The sequence below is a fragment of the Brienomyrus brachyistius genome, chromosome 4 (genome assembly GCF_023856365.1).
Source record: "Brienomyrus brachyistius isolate T26 chromosome 4, BBRACH_0.4, whole genome shotgun sequence".
Classification (NCBI taxonomy): Eukaryota; Metazoa; Chordata; class Actinopteri; order Osteoglossiformes; family Mormyridae; genus Brienomyrus; species Brienomyrus brachyistius.
Window position 1 is genome coordinate 30005658 of NC_064536.1, and position 18471 is coordinate 30024128.

The 18471-nt window shown below is 41.4% G+C and overlaps 2 protein-coding genes and 1 long non-coding RNA gene across 31 annotated transcripts in view; 2 read left to right on the plus strand and 1 right to left on the minus strand.

The window, feature by feature from the left end:
- Nucleotides 1-18471, plus strand: part of LOC125740819 (CMRF35-like molecule 1) — a 243944-nt gene that overhangs the window by 173206 nt on the left and 52267 nt on the right. For 8 of the 29 annotated variants that reach the window (XM_049012508.1, XM_049012493.1, XM_049012513.1 and 5 more), the window contains 8 exons: nt 2157-2465; nt 3893-3917; nt 4436-4530; nt 4668-4714; nt 6219-6287; nt 6915-6974; nt 7260-7349; nt 7666-8465. The exons of 5 other annotated variants lie outside the window; for them this stretch is intronic. In XM_049012508.1, coding sequence (XP_048868465.1) covers nt 2157-2465; nt 3893-3917; nt 4436-4530; nt 4668-4714; nt 6219-6287; nt 6915-6974; nt 7260-7349; nt 7666-7668 — 698 coding nt within the window. In that variant the 3' untranslated portion in view covers nt 7669-8465. Of the gene's footprint in view, nt 1-1467; nt 1780-2156; nt 2466-3892; nt 3918-4435; nt 4531-4667; nt 4715-6218; nt 6288-6914; nt 6975-7259; nt 7350-7665; nt 8466-18471 lie in introns of those variants that run through there. 16 more of the 29 variants (XM_049012485.1, XM_049012494.1, XM_049012496.1 and 13 more) reach the window with 11 other exon arrangements.
- Nucleotides 1-18471, minus strand: part of LOC125740818 (CMRF35-like molecule 1) — a 133458-nt gene that overhangs the window by 103306 nt on the left and 11681 nt on the right. The window lies entirely within an intron of this gene.
- Nucleotides 16606-17445, plus strand: LOC125740847 (uncharacterized). The gene is made up of 3 exons (XR_007397788.1): nt 16606-16661; nt 16933-17017; nt 17317-17445. It is a non-coding gene; the product is annotated as an uncharacterized LOC125740847 (long non-coding RNA).

Sequence of the window (18471 nt, forward strand, 5' to 3'; positions counted from 1 at the left end):
GAATAGGCTCTAAATGTTTGGTTTGTTTAGGATGATAAATGAGACCTGGGAGAAGTGACAGTGTCAGTTTAATTGGGCTTCATTAGACGGTCAGAAATGATAAGTAATGTGTTAATAAATATAATTTTATTAATGGTTAAGTGGGTTTTAAGTGTAAAGTAAATGGAAAAGTGTAAATATAAAAAGCCTGCAAAGGAGTATAAACTTGGCTGTCAGATACTGATGTTTGTATTATAAATATAAATTTATATATATAAAAACCAGAAATGGTCTTTATATGCTAATTATGGAACTAAATCAGCAGTTAATCTTTTATTACAGTGTTTTATTTTTGATTGAGTGTATGTCAATGTCTGACTTGCATTCTACTTCAGTGATATCTCCGCTGTGGACGCCTCTCACAGACTGAGAAACCATTACAATTACATTACAATTACAATATACAAACAAAAAACTGTCAGAAATATACATTTCCCCAAACAAAAATATCTCTTTGACCGTATGTCACGATCACGGGTGAGCAGAGCGGCGATCGTGAGGGTAGGCGGGCAAGGAACAGGCAAACAGGTCAAAGTAGGGGCAAAACTCAGGGCTTTAATGAGATCTGGGATCAGGGAATACGAGACGGGAAGGATCAACACCATAACACAATGACGGACACGGGAGACAAGCAAAACCAGGACTTAAATAAGACAAGACTGATCAAAGTAATCGGAAAATAATGGAGACGATCAGGGAAGCACACGTGGGTAAGCAGGGGGCGTGGCACACACGAGGAGCGGACAAGCTGGGCATGACACCGTATAGTGGATTTAGTGCGATAAATACAATTTTTATGCACAGAATAAAAAAACCAACATAAACCTTACAGCAGCTTCCTTGTATCACAGGTATCTTTAACACACATTTACAAATGGCTCAACATTAACAAAAAGAAATAACAAAAGATGAACCATATTATACCTGCAGAACTGAGAGAGAATATCAATGCCTAAGTTACATTCTGTTTCAATGTTCTTATCCAGCAAAAGTCACAGACCAGGTCAGAGTGCGTCTCCCTCACCCGCCATATTTAACGGGTAATTACAAAAAAAGTTACATTAAAACGGGGCTTATACTAACAGGCTAACGGGGCTGAAGCTACACAGCGAATAAGGGGATAAATGTTTCGTTTGTGCACCAGCTTATTTCCCCATTCAGTATTGCGTTTTCCTTTTTACAGTATCATCGAAGCAGGGAAAATTTCCCCTGGTACAATAAACCCAACATCGTATGCACTAAGTTCTATTACCAGTTACTATTTCCAATTTACAGTTCGCATTCAGTGGTAAATTCCAATCACCGCAATCAGGAGAATTGAAGTTTGGTGAAATTTAGCTTATTATTCACTTCATTATAATATGATATAAATGGTGTAAGAGGGAGTGAGAGTTAATCAGCCTGGTAATTTTCATACTGTCCCTGCAGGTGTGTTCACAGTGAAATGGGTGCATGTACAGAGAGGAGGATCTGTCACCATCCCATGTTTCTATGAGGACAGATATAAAACTCATGTGAAATACTGGTGCAGAGGGTATGATGTGAGGTCATGTACTCCCATAGTACACACTGACTCTCCACAGGAGGGTAAAGTGTCAGTCAGAGATGATCCTGACCAGCGAGTCTTCACTGTGACCCTCAACAATCTGACAGTTGGGGACTCTGGTCATTACTGGTGTCATGTGGAGATCAGTGAAGCCTCAGATCTTAGAGATCGGGTTTCCCTCTCAGTCACTGAGGGTAAGATGTTTGTACTGCAGACTGTAGCCAATAAGATGCAATAAGATGTAACATGTCATTCAGGCAGAAAGGAAGGACACAAACACTGGAGGAATAAATATTTTATCCTCCTTTAAAACCTTATATACAATAACAAGTACCAAATCTTAGTTTTGCTCAGTAATATAAATGTGACCTGGGAGACGTAACGGTCTCAGTTTAAATGGGCTACTTTAGGGGATAAATAACATTAGTAATATGTTTTGCTCAGGTTTTGATGCATATAAAAGTATGGATGAACATTAAAATAAGCATGTTGTAACTGGGTCATATGCCTGAATATCTTACAGCTGTGTAAATAACACAGTATTTTATTTTTCCCTAATTTGCATGTTCAGGTTCCCCAGAGCTGTCAGTCGACAAACAGGAGGTGACGGGTGTGGAAGGAGGCAGTGTCAGTGTTCAGGGTCGCTATGGATACAGTGTAAATAAGAAGCTGTGGTGTAAGATCGGGGGCTCCTGTGCATCAGAGAGATCTGTGAGTTTGGATGGGAGGCCTGTCCTGATCAGGGATGACAGAGTAAACAGAGTCTTCAGTGTGACAATGATGGAACTGGAGAGGAAGGACACTGGCTGGTACTGGTGTGATGCTGGAGGTTTGCAGATCCCAGTTCATATTACTGTCAACCCAATAGGCATGACTGAATGTAAGTAATTAATATAAATCTGGCTGTGAATAATTTGTGCTTCAATACAAATAGCCAAACAGCAAATGAGGCAGTTTCACCCATGAAGGGGGTTTATGCTTTTTATAGGGATAATGTGTCTGGGGGGCTGTGTGTCTTTAAACTCCCCTATTGATAACTTTTGCTGAACAGAGTTGGGATTATTGGTTCTGTGCTAGTGGCACAGTGGCTCAGTAGATGGTGCTGTTGCTTCACACCTCTATGTTTAGTTGTTTGAATCTGGCTTCTGCTCTGTCTGTGTGGAGTCTGCATGCTCTCCATGTGCTGTGTGGGTTTCCTCCCACAGTATAAAGACATGCAGTCAGGCTAATTGGTGTCTCTAATAGAGAGTGTGTGTCTATGTGCCCTGTGACTGACTGGCATCCCATCCAAGGATGTATTCCATCCCTGTGCCCTGTCCTGCTTGGTATAGGATCCAGGCCCCACACCCCTGACAAGGAGGAGGGGTTAGAAGATAGATGGGGGGATGGCTGTATTTTCATGTGTCTGTATGAATGTACTGAACGATTAACTACAAATACCAGCATTACCTCTATGGGAGACACCCCATAATACAGTTGTGATGTCCTGCACCAAGAGGAATTCCTTGTACACTTAATACTTGGCAAACAGTAAACATTCTGATTCAGATTTAACTATACATACATGCACCTGTTTTCTTATTAATTTCCTGGTCAATGCATTGTATATTATCTTAGTATGTAATTTATTCCTGCCCAGATCCCTGACACAAAGCTGCAGGCAGAATTCCATGCTATCAGGTCCTGCTCTGTACCAAATACACAAGTGTCCGATCTGTTTGTTACACCTGGAGCTGTACTGAGCCCTCAGGAATCAGCAGCTTATAGGTCAGGATGTGTCTGTATAATGAGACATATTTCACAGGACGTTGCCACAGACAGACATTCATTTTCATATTACTGCCATTTGAATGTATGTAAATCCAAACAAATCCATGAGCCCTGGATTAAAAACAATTTTTTTCTGTATTGAGGAATTTTTCTTCCTTATAAGGATTAATTGTCACAGAAGCTGTGCAGACTGGCTGATGTGTCTGTAGGTGGTCTCAAATTGCAGCAGAGGCCGGTGTCACTGTTATACTCTGTGCTGCAATAAGTACATTATGATATATTAATAAAATAATTAATATCACCAATTCATTGCCAATTCCCTGGGATATGAACACTTTGATCATAACGCTAATTTATTATTCTGTATCCAGCCAGCTGCACCATGTAATGTTTAACCGTAATTCTTATATCAATGTTATAAATGACCTTTCTTCAGTCTTTCAATGGTCTTCAGTGACTTACAGACTAGGGTTTTTTATGTGTAAATTAACAATAATTTTTCTTCTTTCCAATGCTGATGTTTTCTGGCACATTAAGATGGAGGGAATAATGAAAACCTGAGGTAAGCATACATCAGCATTCACAGCAGTGTGGGGGTCCAGCTAGCAGCATTTACAGCAGTGTGGGGGTCCAGCTAGCAGCATTTACAGCAGTGTGGGGGTCCAACTAGCAGCATTTACAGCAGTGTTGGGGTCCAGCTAGCAGCATTTACATGGGAAACTGCCATTATAATTATGAGAATCAGGATATTGCTTTTCATTTTATTCTTACATGTAATTATAATAAACTTGAGATGGTATCCTATCCAGGGTGAGCCCCTGCCTTGTGTCCTATGCTGTTGGGGATAGACTGCAGGCCTCTTGGAAGATGGATGGATGGATTTTACAAAACAGTATAACATGTTATGAAATAATCATTGTAAAGCTGGCAGTTAACAATCTCTATCTATTCTCATGTTCCACAGTATTATTAAAGCATCTTGTTCCTCACATGTATCCTGTGTAATAGTACAGATGTGACTGTACCGTGTTGCTATAAAGCATGTAAGACTTTACTGTTCAAATCCATCCTCTTATTCAGCTCCTTGGTCCAGCTGGTTCTATATGTAGTACTGGGCTCATTGGTGCTGCTGTTGGTCATCATCATCATCACATGGAAAGTGTGGGACAAACACAGTGAGTATCTGCTGATGCAGAGGCCGGTGTCACATGTAAGTGACCTGAATTTTTGCAGAGTTACAGACACTGTTTTACAGACACTGCTGTGAGCAGAATAATTTTCTGTGGCTTTTTTCCTCATTTCTTTCTTGTAGAGAAAAAAATGGCCAAGAGACAAAATACAGGAAGCACAGAATTGACAGTAAGTTCATATTTAATACGGAAAGTCCAGAAGAGTGTTTCTCAGCCTGTGGGTCGCGACCAGTTTTGGAAGGGTTTTGAGCCCCGACTTGGACAATTGTTAGCCCATTTTATCCTTCTTTAAAATGTTAGAATCAGAAACAATCCAATTTTTTCAGTTAAATTGTAGTTGGCATGATGTTCAATTTGAGTGGACTGGCTACACTGAAAAAGTTACTTTGAATGAACTGAATGAATCAGGGACAGTGGTTCCCCACAACTAGAATAAGTTTTCTGAAGATAAAACTCTCTGTTTAAGTTGATGCATTCACTTTGTGTTCTAAGAACATAGTATAGTTGAAATAATCTCACCAAATGTACCTCTTGTGTCAGATCAATATTTCATGAGCATCTTTAGCTGCTCAAATTTGATCATGAACAGAACATTTTGTAAGGTCGGTATTTGGCAAAGTCTTCTTCATGATAGTGGGTAAAACTAACCAGTGCTGTTAGGTTATATATCAGGGTTCCCTGGAATGTGGGGCAAGATTATGGTGCTGATGCCATACATATCATGCAAATATCTGACATGTGACCTTTATATCTCATTTTTATATATAGAATCTCATTATGGTGGGAGTCATAATACAAAAAATGTTTGGTACAATACTTAAAACAGTTTTGAAATGTACTCGTTTGTAATGTTTTGTAGTTAAACTATATTGTCGAGGCATGTATTTAACAAAAAATAGCGTGTTTGTGGAATCTGCTGACTACTGCAGTGCATGATGGGTACGATATTTGGAAGCTACTTAAATTTCAGCAACTCTAACTGGCATAGGCAAGGCCTAGGTGTGAATTTAGAGAGGAGGACATGGTCCATTTTTGCCCCAGGGCCCAGTGGACCCTGAAAAACTAAAACAAAGCTTTTGTTAGTTCAGTGTGTTTCTTCACATTCCAACGTAACCTTCTAATTTATCCTAATGGTTCAGACTAAACTGAATAAATTACTTACATTGAGGCAACTTGAAATATTTCATGTGATCCATTACTTCTAATATTTTAAGTGATTCAACATTTCCAGCATTTTATTGTTTCAGCGTACAGTTGTTCTGCCACTGGTTATTTACCTAATTTAAGTTGAATGAAAGTGATTAAGTTGGTTTGATTAGACATGAGAAAATTTAGTCAGATTAACACAACTATATTCTGTTTTCAGAACACAAAGTGAATGCATGAACTTTAAAAGAAGGTTTAATTTTCAGAATACTTGTTCTAGTTGTGTAGAACTACTGTGCATGATTCAATAGTATTATTCGAATAGCTCATTCAGAATTATTCAGTAGTATTATAATAAGATTAATGCATAAAAATGAATACATTTACATTGCATCAACATTATTTAAGTAACAAGTAAGGTGAATCCTTTATTTCAGTGACTCATTAAAACGTTTATTTTTGTATAAGAATATGATGTGAAACTTGAGGAGTGATTGTTTGAACGATGAGCTGTGACTTTGTTCTAGCTGAACCCAGACCATGAATATGCAGTAACTAACAGAAGTGGCATAATCGAGGGAGCCCCCCCAGGGCAGGTAAAGTGCAGGAATAAAATATATACAGCGAGACTTGTGAGAGTAGTCTGTTTATCTATATGTAAAAAAGTCATATTATTTTATGTAATATAGCTTCATAAGCCAGGTGTTACATTGTGGTTAAAGAGTTTTCTAAATGGAAATAAAAATTAAACCCAATTGGACAATATTGGGGGGCAGCATGGTGGTGCAGTGGTTAGCACTGTTGCCTCACACCTCTGGGACCCGGGTTCGAGTCTCCGCCTGCGTCACATGTGTGTGGAGTTTGCATGTTCTCCCCATGTCGTCGTGGAGTTTCCTCCGGGTACTCCGGTTTCCCCCCATAGTCCAAAAACATGCTAAGGCTAATTGGACTTGCTAAATTGCCCGTAGGTGTGCATGTGTGAGTGAATGGTGTGTGAGTGTGCCCTGCGATGGGCTGGCCCCTCATCCTGGGTTATTCCCTGCTTCGTGCCCATTGCTTCCGGGATAGGGATGGATTGATGGACAATATTGGTAAAGATACAAATCATTAAATTATGCGTCAGATTATCACCAAATTCACCAACAATGACATTCCATTGCTATCAGTTAAATAATGGACAGGTGGTTCTGTAGAGATACATGGTCATAATGTTCCTCTCTCAGACCTCTGTGGAGCCTGGTCTTCATGTCACCTACAGCTCCAATGTCCTGCGAAACCCAGAGGTAAGATGGTTTCATGTAAATCAGTGTTTGGTTCAGGCATAGGACCAGTATCACACTGAGAGTGACATGTATATGAATAATGTACTGACTGGGCAGGTACATCTACACCTCAGCTGATCTCTCAGATCCATGTGTATCAGAATTAGCTGTAATGTACCAAGAAGTACCATGATACCCCTGATATTTCACAGTGACTCTGATGGGAGGTTTGGGAGTTTATGGATTTGTGGTTTCTGTACAAAGGTTGGTCTTGTACCTCCACTGTAAGCAGCTAAATGCTCTCAGCAGGTGTCCTCTAGATGTTCTTCACACCGTCCTGCTGTGACCCCAGCCAGCGATGTCATCTACAGCTCAGTCGCCCTGAAGCACAGAGAGGTAAGTTTGGAGAATCTGCTCTAACATGAGCTGTGATACATTTAGCCTGTCTGATGCTGCAAACATGTCATATGTTTCCTTTGACACTATATAGAGCCACAATAGCTTGCAGCTAATTTGGCTTCAAATTATATGCCAGATGAAAAGTGAACTAAAGAGGTTTCCCAGATTAATGTATCGCTCTGTTTCATTTCCTGTTCCTGTAGTAGTAACATTAACACACCAAACTCCCTGAAATGCTAAAGAAGGTGTTACTGCCTCAGAAGCTGAACTGACAAATCAAGCAGCATGTTAATGCTCATCTCTCATTTTCCAGTAGGGGGCAGCGACACAGAGAGGCTCCTCTACATGTGGGGAGCTGCTGCTCAGGATGAGAGCTGTGAGGGACACACAGATACTCCAGTGATGGGGAGGGATCATCACCAGAGAGGAGAATCTTACAGTGATGTGAGCTGTATTTACATGGCATGCAGCACTGCATCACATTACAGTGTGATAATAAGAATCAGCCAATGAGAAACACACATTCATGGCTGTTGTGCATTTGAACTATGATCAAGGTGCTATTTGTCTCACTTGTAGGTCACTTTGGACAAAAGCATCTGCTATATAAGATAAATGTAAATGTGAGGTATTATACTGGTGGCCTGTGAAATATTACTCTTCATTCACATAAATGGAAAAAATACACTTAGCAATTGTAGTTGATCTGCATAATATAGTTACTACAAATTACAATATTTTGAGAAAGTATCTGCTAGTGTCTGAGTGTCAGTTTTTCTCTTGTGTACATACAGTATGTACCAGTGGGGGTTTAGTGAGCTCTAAGGGCTCTGGCTTTACTTTAATGCTCTTTTTATGCACTTCACTGCCCCCTGCTGGAGCAGCTTCACTCTTTCCTGCCTCCCTGCTCTCTTCTGACTGTGGAATTAAAAGCTGCTCTGCTGCTGTTATATTATGTATCGGTTAATAAGTCTTATCACACAGTATTTGTTTTGTCACAGAATGTTAGATTTTCTTTTTACTTTTAAATGGAGTATTATTGAAAATGCAGACCGCAGACTGTGTTATTAGTCATGCACAATATTAATAAAAATGCTTTTCATTGCTCCTGCATGCTGCAGTGGTGTCTCAGTGTGTAACACGGATGCCTCATACTTTCAGGGGTTTGGGTTTGAATCCTGCCCCTTGCTGTCAGTGTGCTGTTTGTAGGTTTTCTCCAAGTCATATAGTTTTCTCTCTCAGTCCAGAAATACATGCCCGTGTGAATTAGAAACCCTAAACTGCAGTAATATATGATGAACTGGTGTCCAATCCATGGTGCCTCGTGCTTCCATGGATGTGCTACAGGCTCACAGTGACTCAATACTGGATAAAAGGGTGAAAGATATATGGATAAGATCCTTGGGAAAAATTGGCTGATCTGATTGAAAGGGAATGGCCTTTTTAACCACAAGGATGTGGGAGAAGGTCGACTTTGTCTCCCCCTTGTGGTCAGAAATAATATTAAGGTGATGATGCACAAGAAAAGGCATGTTGAGTACTTGCAGTTACAGGTTAGCACTGATTAATGTCATAACTGTTTGGTAAGTGCAGCTAAAGCTGCTGTCCTTCCTCCCCACAAACAGAGCAGCGTGCTGTGTTATCTGTCATGCAGTCATGTCTTCAAAGCTTCCTGTGCCTGTTGTGAGCTCACAGGCCAAAACAAAAAATGTTTCATCTCGATGTTTATGCTTCAATTGCACAGGAAGCTCAGCCTAGCAGCAGCTGCACCTCGATGGCTCCTTGACATCCTTCTGATGTCTGTCTGCAAAATTAATGCTAATGCAGGGGCAGAGCCAGAGGATTGTACATGCGGGGAGGGGGACGTTTTTACGGGACTGCAGTACAAAAACATTACATACAAATATAAATACAATCCGTCATTACAAAGGTAAGTCCAGCCTCAGTATAACAATCAGAAGCTTATTGTATGTAATGATATATTTCACAGCTCATACCCCAAACTGCTGGAAGAAACTACTGCCGACAATAATGTTACAATTGAAAAGTGGAATTTTATTTTAGAAAAAAAGGTTTTTAGGCATCCAAATCCATGTATAACAATTAATTACAGAATTAACTGCTAATATTGTAGCCAGATCAGTGCGGTGGGTCACGTTTAAAAAACTGTTACCAGCAGCAAAAAGAGGGAAAGCCGACGATTCACACAGTAATCACACTCAGGGGAACTGCGATCCGATCACACTCACACTCACAGCGCGGTATTCATCACCTACAGCGCAATGCCACACATACAGTATCACTTACATCACAAGTACATGCAGAGGCACATTCATTTACAGCGTATATTACACTGACAGTGTGGCGTGAGGCTTGCTGGTATGGGAATAATTTAAGTCTCTATTGCAGGGTCCTGCAGTGTCATGCTGCCCCCCCCCCCCCCCCCCCAAGGAGCAACCACCCCCAGTCACCCCCAAGTCTAACACAAAGTACCACTCGTGCTCCCACAGTCAGCATGTCACGGTCCCCACAGTCTCTGCTATACCTTCATCTCTTGTTGCATCCTCAGCCACTGTGGGGGGGAGGGGGGGTCAGGTCAGTCCAGGGGGTGACATGGTGTCGGTCCCTGAAGTGATCAGATATTAAAGTTGACACGACCTGGTGAGTCACGGCCCTTTATCTGAGTATCAGCAGCACTGGAGGAGGTAGCGGAATTCCGGGGATCAAACCATGTCAGCAGCGACTTGCTGCAGTTATTGCGGAGACGCTTATAATCGCATTTTGCCAGCGGGTGACTTTTTAAATTTTTCCGCTTCATTATCCATACTCATTTAAAAAAGCTGCATATCTAATAAGACTAAGAAGCAGGCAGCAGACGTGCTGTTACTTTTTATTCTGTTTCAGATAATATAGCAAAAGGCCCAACTCCCGGCGGTGATGGTGCTGCTGTGCCGAGCACATCATCGGGCGCTGGCTGCGCTCAATCCCGTGCCTCGGACACCGACCGCGACCGTCTGGCCATATGCTGACAGACGCTGTTCTGGAGTCACAAAATGCAACAATGGATGCTGTAACAGACGTGGCCAGTGGACTAAGGAATATGCATGCTGTACTAATGTGATATCAACCACAAATTAAATTCATTGATTAAAAAATAAATGTTGCATCTGTCTACCTGTTTTTTACATTCTGTAAATTACATTCAAATGAAGCTGTCTGATTTGGCTGGACGTTTGGTGATCAGGCTCAGGTCCATCGTATCGCATGTCTTCAGGTCCGGGCAAGCTATGATCATGTAACGCGTCATGCAGCACATCAAAGCCAGCCTCCCCCTCACCTTACCCATAGCAGTTTGCCAGGTCTACAAAGGATGCCATCACCCCTGCTCTCCACACTGCACTGACACACCTTGAACACCAGGGGAGCTGTGTGAGGATTCAGCTCTGCTTACAACACCCGGGCAGACTGGTCATTGAGCTGTATGCTGGGCTCCCTTCTCTATGCCTTCTACCCTCACAACTGCACCCCAATACACCCCACTAACACCATCGTCAAGTTCATAGACAGCATAAATGTGGTTGGACTTCTCGGGAGGAGATGAGACAGTCTAGAGCAGGGGTGCCCAAACATTTTCCCTTAGTGGGCCAAAATGAAAATCTATCGGAGGACCGCGGGCCAAATGTAATATTTTACACAAAATACAAACACTAATAGTAAAGTAAAGTAGTTTTATTTATCAAACAGTTATCTAACCTTCCTTTCTGTGTAAATAACATTAAACAAAATATGACAAATAAGTCATATATAGGCATTTAGAACACGTCTAAACTTTTGTAATCACATATAGCGCAAAATGTCAAAGAGTGCATGTTCAACAGCAACACAACAACAACAGTAGCAACAATATAATTGCACCACTAGTGAGAAACATGAAGCTGTTCTTTGGCGTTTATCAGCCTATCAATATTAGGTTGCAGCTGACTCACTGAGAGGGTGAGGATGTCCTGTAGGTGTGGGTCAGTCAGAGTGCTTCTGAGCCTGGACTTGTTAAGGTTCATTACACTAAAAGTCTGTTCACAGATGTAAGTGCTGCCAAACAAAGCTAACATGACCTGTGCATGTTTCCTAATGTCTGGGTACCTTTCAGATGAGACATGTGTGTAGAAGTCTTTCAGGTGTAGTGACATGAATTTATTCTTTAGCTCAGAATCACACTGAAACTCAATTAGCTGCATCTGAATGTGATCAGGCACTGAGTCCACACTTATGGTGAAGGGTTGAGAAAACAGCTCCATGTCACCTCTACTTTCCCTAAAGTCCTCAAAGCGCAACGCAAAGTCCTGGTCCAAGTGTCTGAGAAGTGCTGCATATTCAGGCAGTCTCTGCTTCACCAGGTTGACCTCTCTCAGACTAGGGAAGTGTGCAAGGTTTCCTGGGAAGAAGTGAAAGAGCTGCTAAGTCGTCAAATAATAATAAATATTGCAACATAAATGTTGTTTTATGTACTTTGAAAGAGTGAGCCTTACAATTTTATTACAATACTTTTTAACAATACTTTTTAACTGCACAACAGTGGAATATGGATATTTTAGTAAATGCACTTACTAACATTTTCCACATAATATCAATCCCAGTAACTGCACTTTTATCATGTGAGGTGCAGGTACATGCTGCCACCTTTCCTCTCCATTATCACTTGATTAAATCATAAGCATTTTTACAACCACAAAAAATATGCAAGCTCCAAAAGACAAACAAAGCGCATGTCTGCCTGTCAATCAAGTTTAAGAACCATGGACAGCGCTGTCCCTCCGCAACACAGTTAACAAGGACGGGACTTATTTACGGCATAAAATACAGTATGATAGACATTATCACCATTAAAACTGAATGTGTATGTGTGTCTCTCTGTGTGTACAATGTATTAACCAACCTGCTGACAGATGTCGACAGAGTAGCTGCAGCTTCGACCTGAAGGCCGTTATGTGGTCAAACAGCTCAGTGATGATCTGATCCTTCCCTTGAAGCTGAATATTCAGGGTGTTGAGCAGGTCAGTGATGTCCACCATAAAAGCCACGTCACAAAACCATTTTTCATCTGTGGGGACTTGAGTGTCACTGTTCTTGCTTGTCAGAAACTCCGCGATGACATGGCGCAGCTCAAAAAATCTTTTGAGGACTTTCCCGCGGCTCAGCCACCTCACCTCTTGGTGGTAAAGCACATCCTTGTATTGTGAATCAACCTCCTCTAGAAGAGCTCTGAACTGGCGGTGTGAGAGCGCTTTTGATCGTATGCAGTTTATGATTTTAATCACGTCACGCACCACGTCTCCCATACCAACTGATCTGGCACATAGTTGCTCTTGGTGCAGGATGCAGTGGTATTTTGCCACCTTACCTCCACATTGGGAAACCTTCTGGGAAATTAGTGTGGCAAGGCCTGTTTTCCTCCCAACCATGGCAGGTGCTCCATCAGTTGTTATCCCAACCAATTTTTCCCAGCTCAGCCCGTTCGTATCCAACACTCGCTCAACGGCTGCAAACAAATCCTCACTTTTTGTTGTGCTGCGCAGTGTCTCAAATCCAGCCAGCTCCTGAGTTATTTCCATGTTTTCATTTACTCCCCGTATGAAAACCAAAAGTTGTGCAGAGTCCGAAATGTCCGTGCTCTCATCACACGCCAAAGAAAAGGTGACAAATCCAGCAGCCTTTGCTTTAAATTGCTCCTTAATGTCTCGAGACATTTATTCAATAAGACGTGTAACAGTATTTCGTGAGAGGCTGATCTGGGAGAAAGTTTTTGCACATGATTGTCGCAGCTATGGACAGACACTCCTTAACAAAGTCACCCGTTGAAAATGATCTCCCAGTCCGGGCAATTAGCGCAGTAATCTCAAAGCTGGCCCGTGTCGCGCTGTCCTGGGCTGTCGAGGGCCGTGTAAGAGTCCCTTGTTGCCTGTGAAGTTTAGCCAGCAGCTCCCTGGTCTTGTTCTTTCACGCATCACCTTTGAATTGCGAAAATGCTGCGTGCTTCGTCTCATAATGACGACGAATGTTATACTCCTTTAGTACAGCAACAGACTGGTTACAAATAAGGCAGACCGCTTTAGCATTTATGTCAGTGAAAAAATATTCTTCCTCCCAGCATTTTTTAAAATGTCTTTTGTCTGTGTGCCACTGACGATGCCGCTCCATGTTGATAGTGGCTTAAGCTAGCAGCCCGGTGGTGACCCGCCACAAACTGGTTTGATCCCGTATGGTGGCAACAAAGACTCATGGGACTTTTTGCAAATTGTTAAAATATGACTATTTATGAAGTGTGGAAATGTACATATGTGCACAGATATACTCTACATTATTCTTATAGTTGCTTGTATTTCAATTTTAGTCTTAGATATTTCAAATGTAATCAAAGCACCATGAGTGAGGACTGTATAATATATATTAGTTAGGCCAACGTACACTAAAAAGTAAACGCACTGATAGCTACACTGGGATTCGTGCTTCAAGAGTTTTTGAAACAAATTTTAGTACAGTAATAATTTAAAATTTTAGATATTCATTGGCGAGCCAATCTAAATACTACGGCGGGCCAACCTTGGCCCGCGGGCCCCACTTTGGGCACCCCTGGTCTATAGCAAACAGTGAAGTGGCTCCAGCAGGGGGCAGCAAAGCGCTTAGACCTCGGTATCCCCTGTAAATGCACAAGACACTGACTAACACTTTCTCAAAATACTGTATATTCTGTAAACTACATTATACAAATCAACTAGAATTGCTAATGATATTTGTTTTCCATTAATATGAATGAAAAGAGACAATTCACACACCACCAAGTTAATGCCTTACATCTATTTTAATGAAATTTAAATTTCTGCAAAGCAACATACAAATGAGACAAATAGCACCTCAGTTAAGGTTCAGATGCAGAACAGCCATGAATGTCTGTTTCTCACTGGCTGATTCTTACTGTCACACTGTAATGTGACAGTGCTGCATGCCATTTACATACAGCTCACATCACTGTAAGATGCTCCTCTCTGGTGATGATCCCTCCCCATCACTGGAGTATCTGTGTGTCCCTCACAGCTCTCATCCTGAGCAGCAGCTCCCCACATGTAGAGGAGTCTCTCTGTGTTGCTGCCCCCTACTGGAAAATGACAGATAAGCATTAACATGCTGCTTGATTTGTCAGTTCAGCTTCTGAGGCAGTAACACCTTCCTTAGCATTTCAGGGAGTTTGGTGTGTTAATGTTACTGCTACAGGAACCGGAGGTGAACCAGAGTGATAGATTAATGAGGGAAATCGCTTTAGTTCACTTTCATCTGGCTTAAGATTTTAAAATATCAGCATGTATGATGTTGGAATCGTGGCTGTATATGATGTCAAAGGAAACATATGATATGTTTGCAGCATCAGACAGACTAAATGTATCACAGCTCATGTTAGAGCAGATTGTCCAAACTCACCTCTCTGTGTTTCAGGGTGACTGAGCTGTAGATCACATCGCTGGCTGGGGTTACAGCAAGATGGTGTGAAGAACATCTAGAGGACACCTGCTGAGAGCATTTAGCTGCTTACAGTGGAGGTACAAGACCAGCTTTTGTACAAAAACCACAAATCCATAAACTCCCAAACCTCCCATCGGAGTCACTGTGAAATATCAGGGGTATCATGGTACTTCTTGGTACATTACAGCTAATTCTGATACACATGGATCTGAGAGATCAGCTGAGGTGTAGATGTACCTGCCCAGTCAGTACATTATTTATATACGTGTCACTCTCAGTGTGATACTGGTCCTATGCCTGAACCAAACACTGATTTACATGAAACCATCTTACCTCTGGGTCTCGCAGGACAATGGAGCTGTAGGTGACATGAAGACTAGGCTCCTCAGAGGCCTGAGAGAGGAACATTATGACCATGTATCTCTATAGAACCATCTGTCCATTATTTAACTGATAGCAATGGAACATCTTTTTTGATGAATTTTGTGATAATCAGTTAATGTATATCTGTTAATGTTTTGTACTTTTACAGATATTATCCAATTTGAGATCTTTTTTGATTCCGTGCAAAAAATATTTTAACTGCAATATAACAAATGGATTATAAAAATGTGCTACATTAAATATGGTTGCTTCACATACTGATAATATTACACTCATACATTTTGATATATAAGTCATATGTCAGCTTTCATAAGACTCCTCAAGCCAGTTTTACATCATCTTTTTATAAAGTAACAAACTTCTTAAAAACAAATTGGCTGTTAACAGTGTCTGGATTCTGCTTCTGTCTTAGAAAAAGTCATGTCCCTTTCTTCCCATACTAAATATGAACTTACTCTCAATTCTGTCCTTCCTGGATTTTGGTTCCTGGCTGCTTTTTTCTCTACAAGTAAAGAAATGAAGAGAAAAAGAAACAAAAATGACACCAGTGTCTCTGCTCTTAACTGATACAGTTAATTTCCCATGTAACAAACACAGAGTCATTCCCTTTTAATTACCATGTACATCCATCCATCACCATAACTGCTTATTCCTAACTGGGGTCACAGGGGGAGCCTATCCCGGGAAGAAGGGGTGCAGGCAATAACCAACCCTGGACAGTCGCCAACACACTGCAGGGCGCACACACACGGGGCCAACTTAGAGTCACCAATCAACCTACCGCACACACTTTTGGACTGGAGGAGGAAACTAGAGCCCCTGGCGGAAACCCACACGAACACAGAGAGAGCATGTGAACTCCATACAGAAAGGATCTATGCTCGACCCGGGGACCAAACACAGGACATTCAGGCTGTGAGGCAGCACTAACCACTGTGCCACCATGCCAGCCCAGCATGTACATATATCTGAAAATACTGTCCACTCTAATAATTGTAAGACTCGCAACAAGTATGTGAGCAACTGGCAACTCATGTTAAATTTCCCTGAAAACCGTGAATTAATGCAACCAGGTGAACATTAGGCAGCGTGCACCTTTTAAGTTGTTTTGCTGGAAGGTGTGATTTGATTTGGTAATTCTTACCATTTAACTTTCCCTCCCAGTTGCGTTAGTGTTGGCACTTTAAGAGTAGCGAAGCGCCTGTATGCGCGAATAACGTCATACGTCTGTAAGACGTCAGGCGCCAAAGGGTCCAGCTTCAGACGACTATATAGTGGAGATCCACAGGAAATATGTCATCTCCACAGGAAACACGTGATCTTTAAGACCGTAAAGTGGAGTTTCACATGAAACACACGATCTCCACTGTGTTTGTACCAAGAGAGAGTATGGACCAAGTCTTCGAATCTGAAGTAAGTTAAGCGAAGCGACAAACATATAAAAATAATCTCGTGTGCACATATTTGAGTCTAACGTTATGTTGCTTGACGAGCTGTTTTAGAACTTGTTGTCATATTGAGCTGGCTTTCCATGAAAACGTTTAATGTTTACTTTAAAAAAAATTGTATTTTTGCTCGTTTTGCTGCAAAGTCTTATTAACCATCTGACAGTTACGTGTATTTAGTTAGAAGCCGTAGGCGCAGTAATACTTACACTTTGTATTGTGTTTTTCTGATATTACAGTTGCCATTACATTAAAAGGAACATTGTTTTATAAACCAAATTGTAAACATGGATCCCCGTTTAAAAGCGGCTTTGCTTTTTCAAGGTATGTTGCATCCGATTTCATGCGCAGTGAGTTTGTTGATTTTCACTACATATTTTCGATAATCTTTATAACAAATTCTTTTAATAATTTCACCAGCATGACAAGTAGATAGTAATAAGCATTGTTTTTAATAAACATCGTTTGTTGATCTCTGTGGTTTGTCTCAGGTTTTCAGTTTATTTTAGAGGCTTTTAATATTTTACTTAGACCTTTTTCATATGCATGCTATCAGTATGGAATAAATTGCTCAAATATAATTTCATTCAGTTGATTTATACTAGTATATTTTTTGCTTACAGACAAAATTATACGGCGGTGCACACTACCATGCCGGGACAAGGGACATTGTCACCCGGACTTGGCTTGCTCCTGTTGTATTCCTCCTGTACTCCGTACTAAGAGGTATATACTTCCACCAATAACTACAGACTCACATTCGAGCTCTTGCTCCGAACAGTGCTTTTTCTTTATTTCTTGATCTCCACTTCCGTTCCTCCAATTCCCATAATACCTTTCCAACCACCTGACACATGGCACATCATCCGTGGACATGACATCCCCCCTTTACTTAGCATTAGACTCCCAGTTAGAACAACAACAAGATAAAATGAAGCTGGGTTGCATGAACATCCATTACAGTATTGACCTTGTCAATCTCATGGACCATATGCCTATCAGTCACAAACATAGTCAGAAAGTCTACTTGGTGTTCTCTTAACTCTTTGCGGCCTAATCAGTATTTCTGCATGTCTCTGTTTGTCAGAGTCCATTTCCGATTGCGGAGTCATCTGCTCCTCTCTCGCTTCATTAGCTTCCGTGTCTGCAGATCCCTGTGTTTCCTCCTTTCCAGGAAGTGTTTCTGGTATCTGTCCTTGTGATTCATATTTCTTAACAAAAGTGGTGTTTCTTGCATATTGTGCTCCGGTTGGGGACTCCACTATGACCTTGTTTCCTGTTTTGCTGATGATCCTGTGTGGTGTCGTGCTGAATGCTGTTGAGAACTTGTCAGTCTTGTCTTGTCTCAAGAGTACAGTGTCACCGACATCTGACTGCCGTGCCCCTCTGCGCACGTCCGCATACATTTTGCTCCTTGCTTTTTGTTCTGTGTCATGATCATATAGTTCCTGATCAGCGTGTGTCTCCATGAGTTCTGGCAATTTTCCCCTTATCTTCCGATTGAAAAGCAGTTCGGCAGGACTTTTACCAGTCGTTGCATGGACAATGCTTCTGTACACCATCACATATTTCCGTAATTCTCTTTTCCAGTCTAATCCCTCTGCTTGAGCAATCCTAATTCTCTTCATAAGTGATGCGTTTTGCTGCTCAACTTCTCCATTGGCCTGAGCATATTTTGGTGTGGTTTTCACATGCGTGATTCCATTTTCATCGCAGAAGCATCTGAATTGCTCTGATCGAAATTGAGGTCCATTATCTGATTTGCATGTAATCGGCAG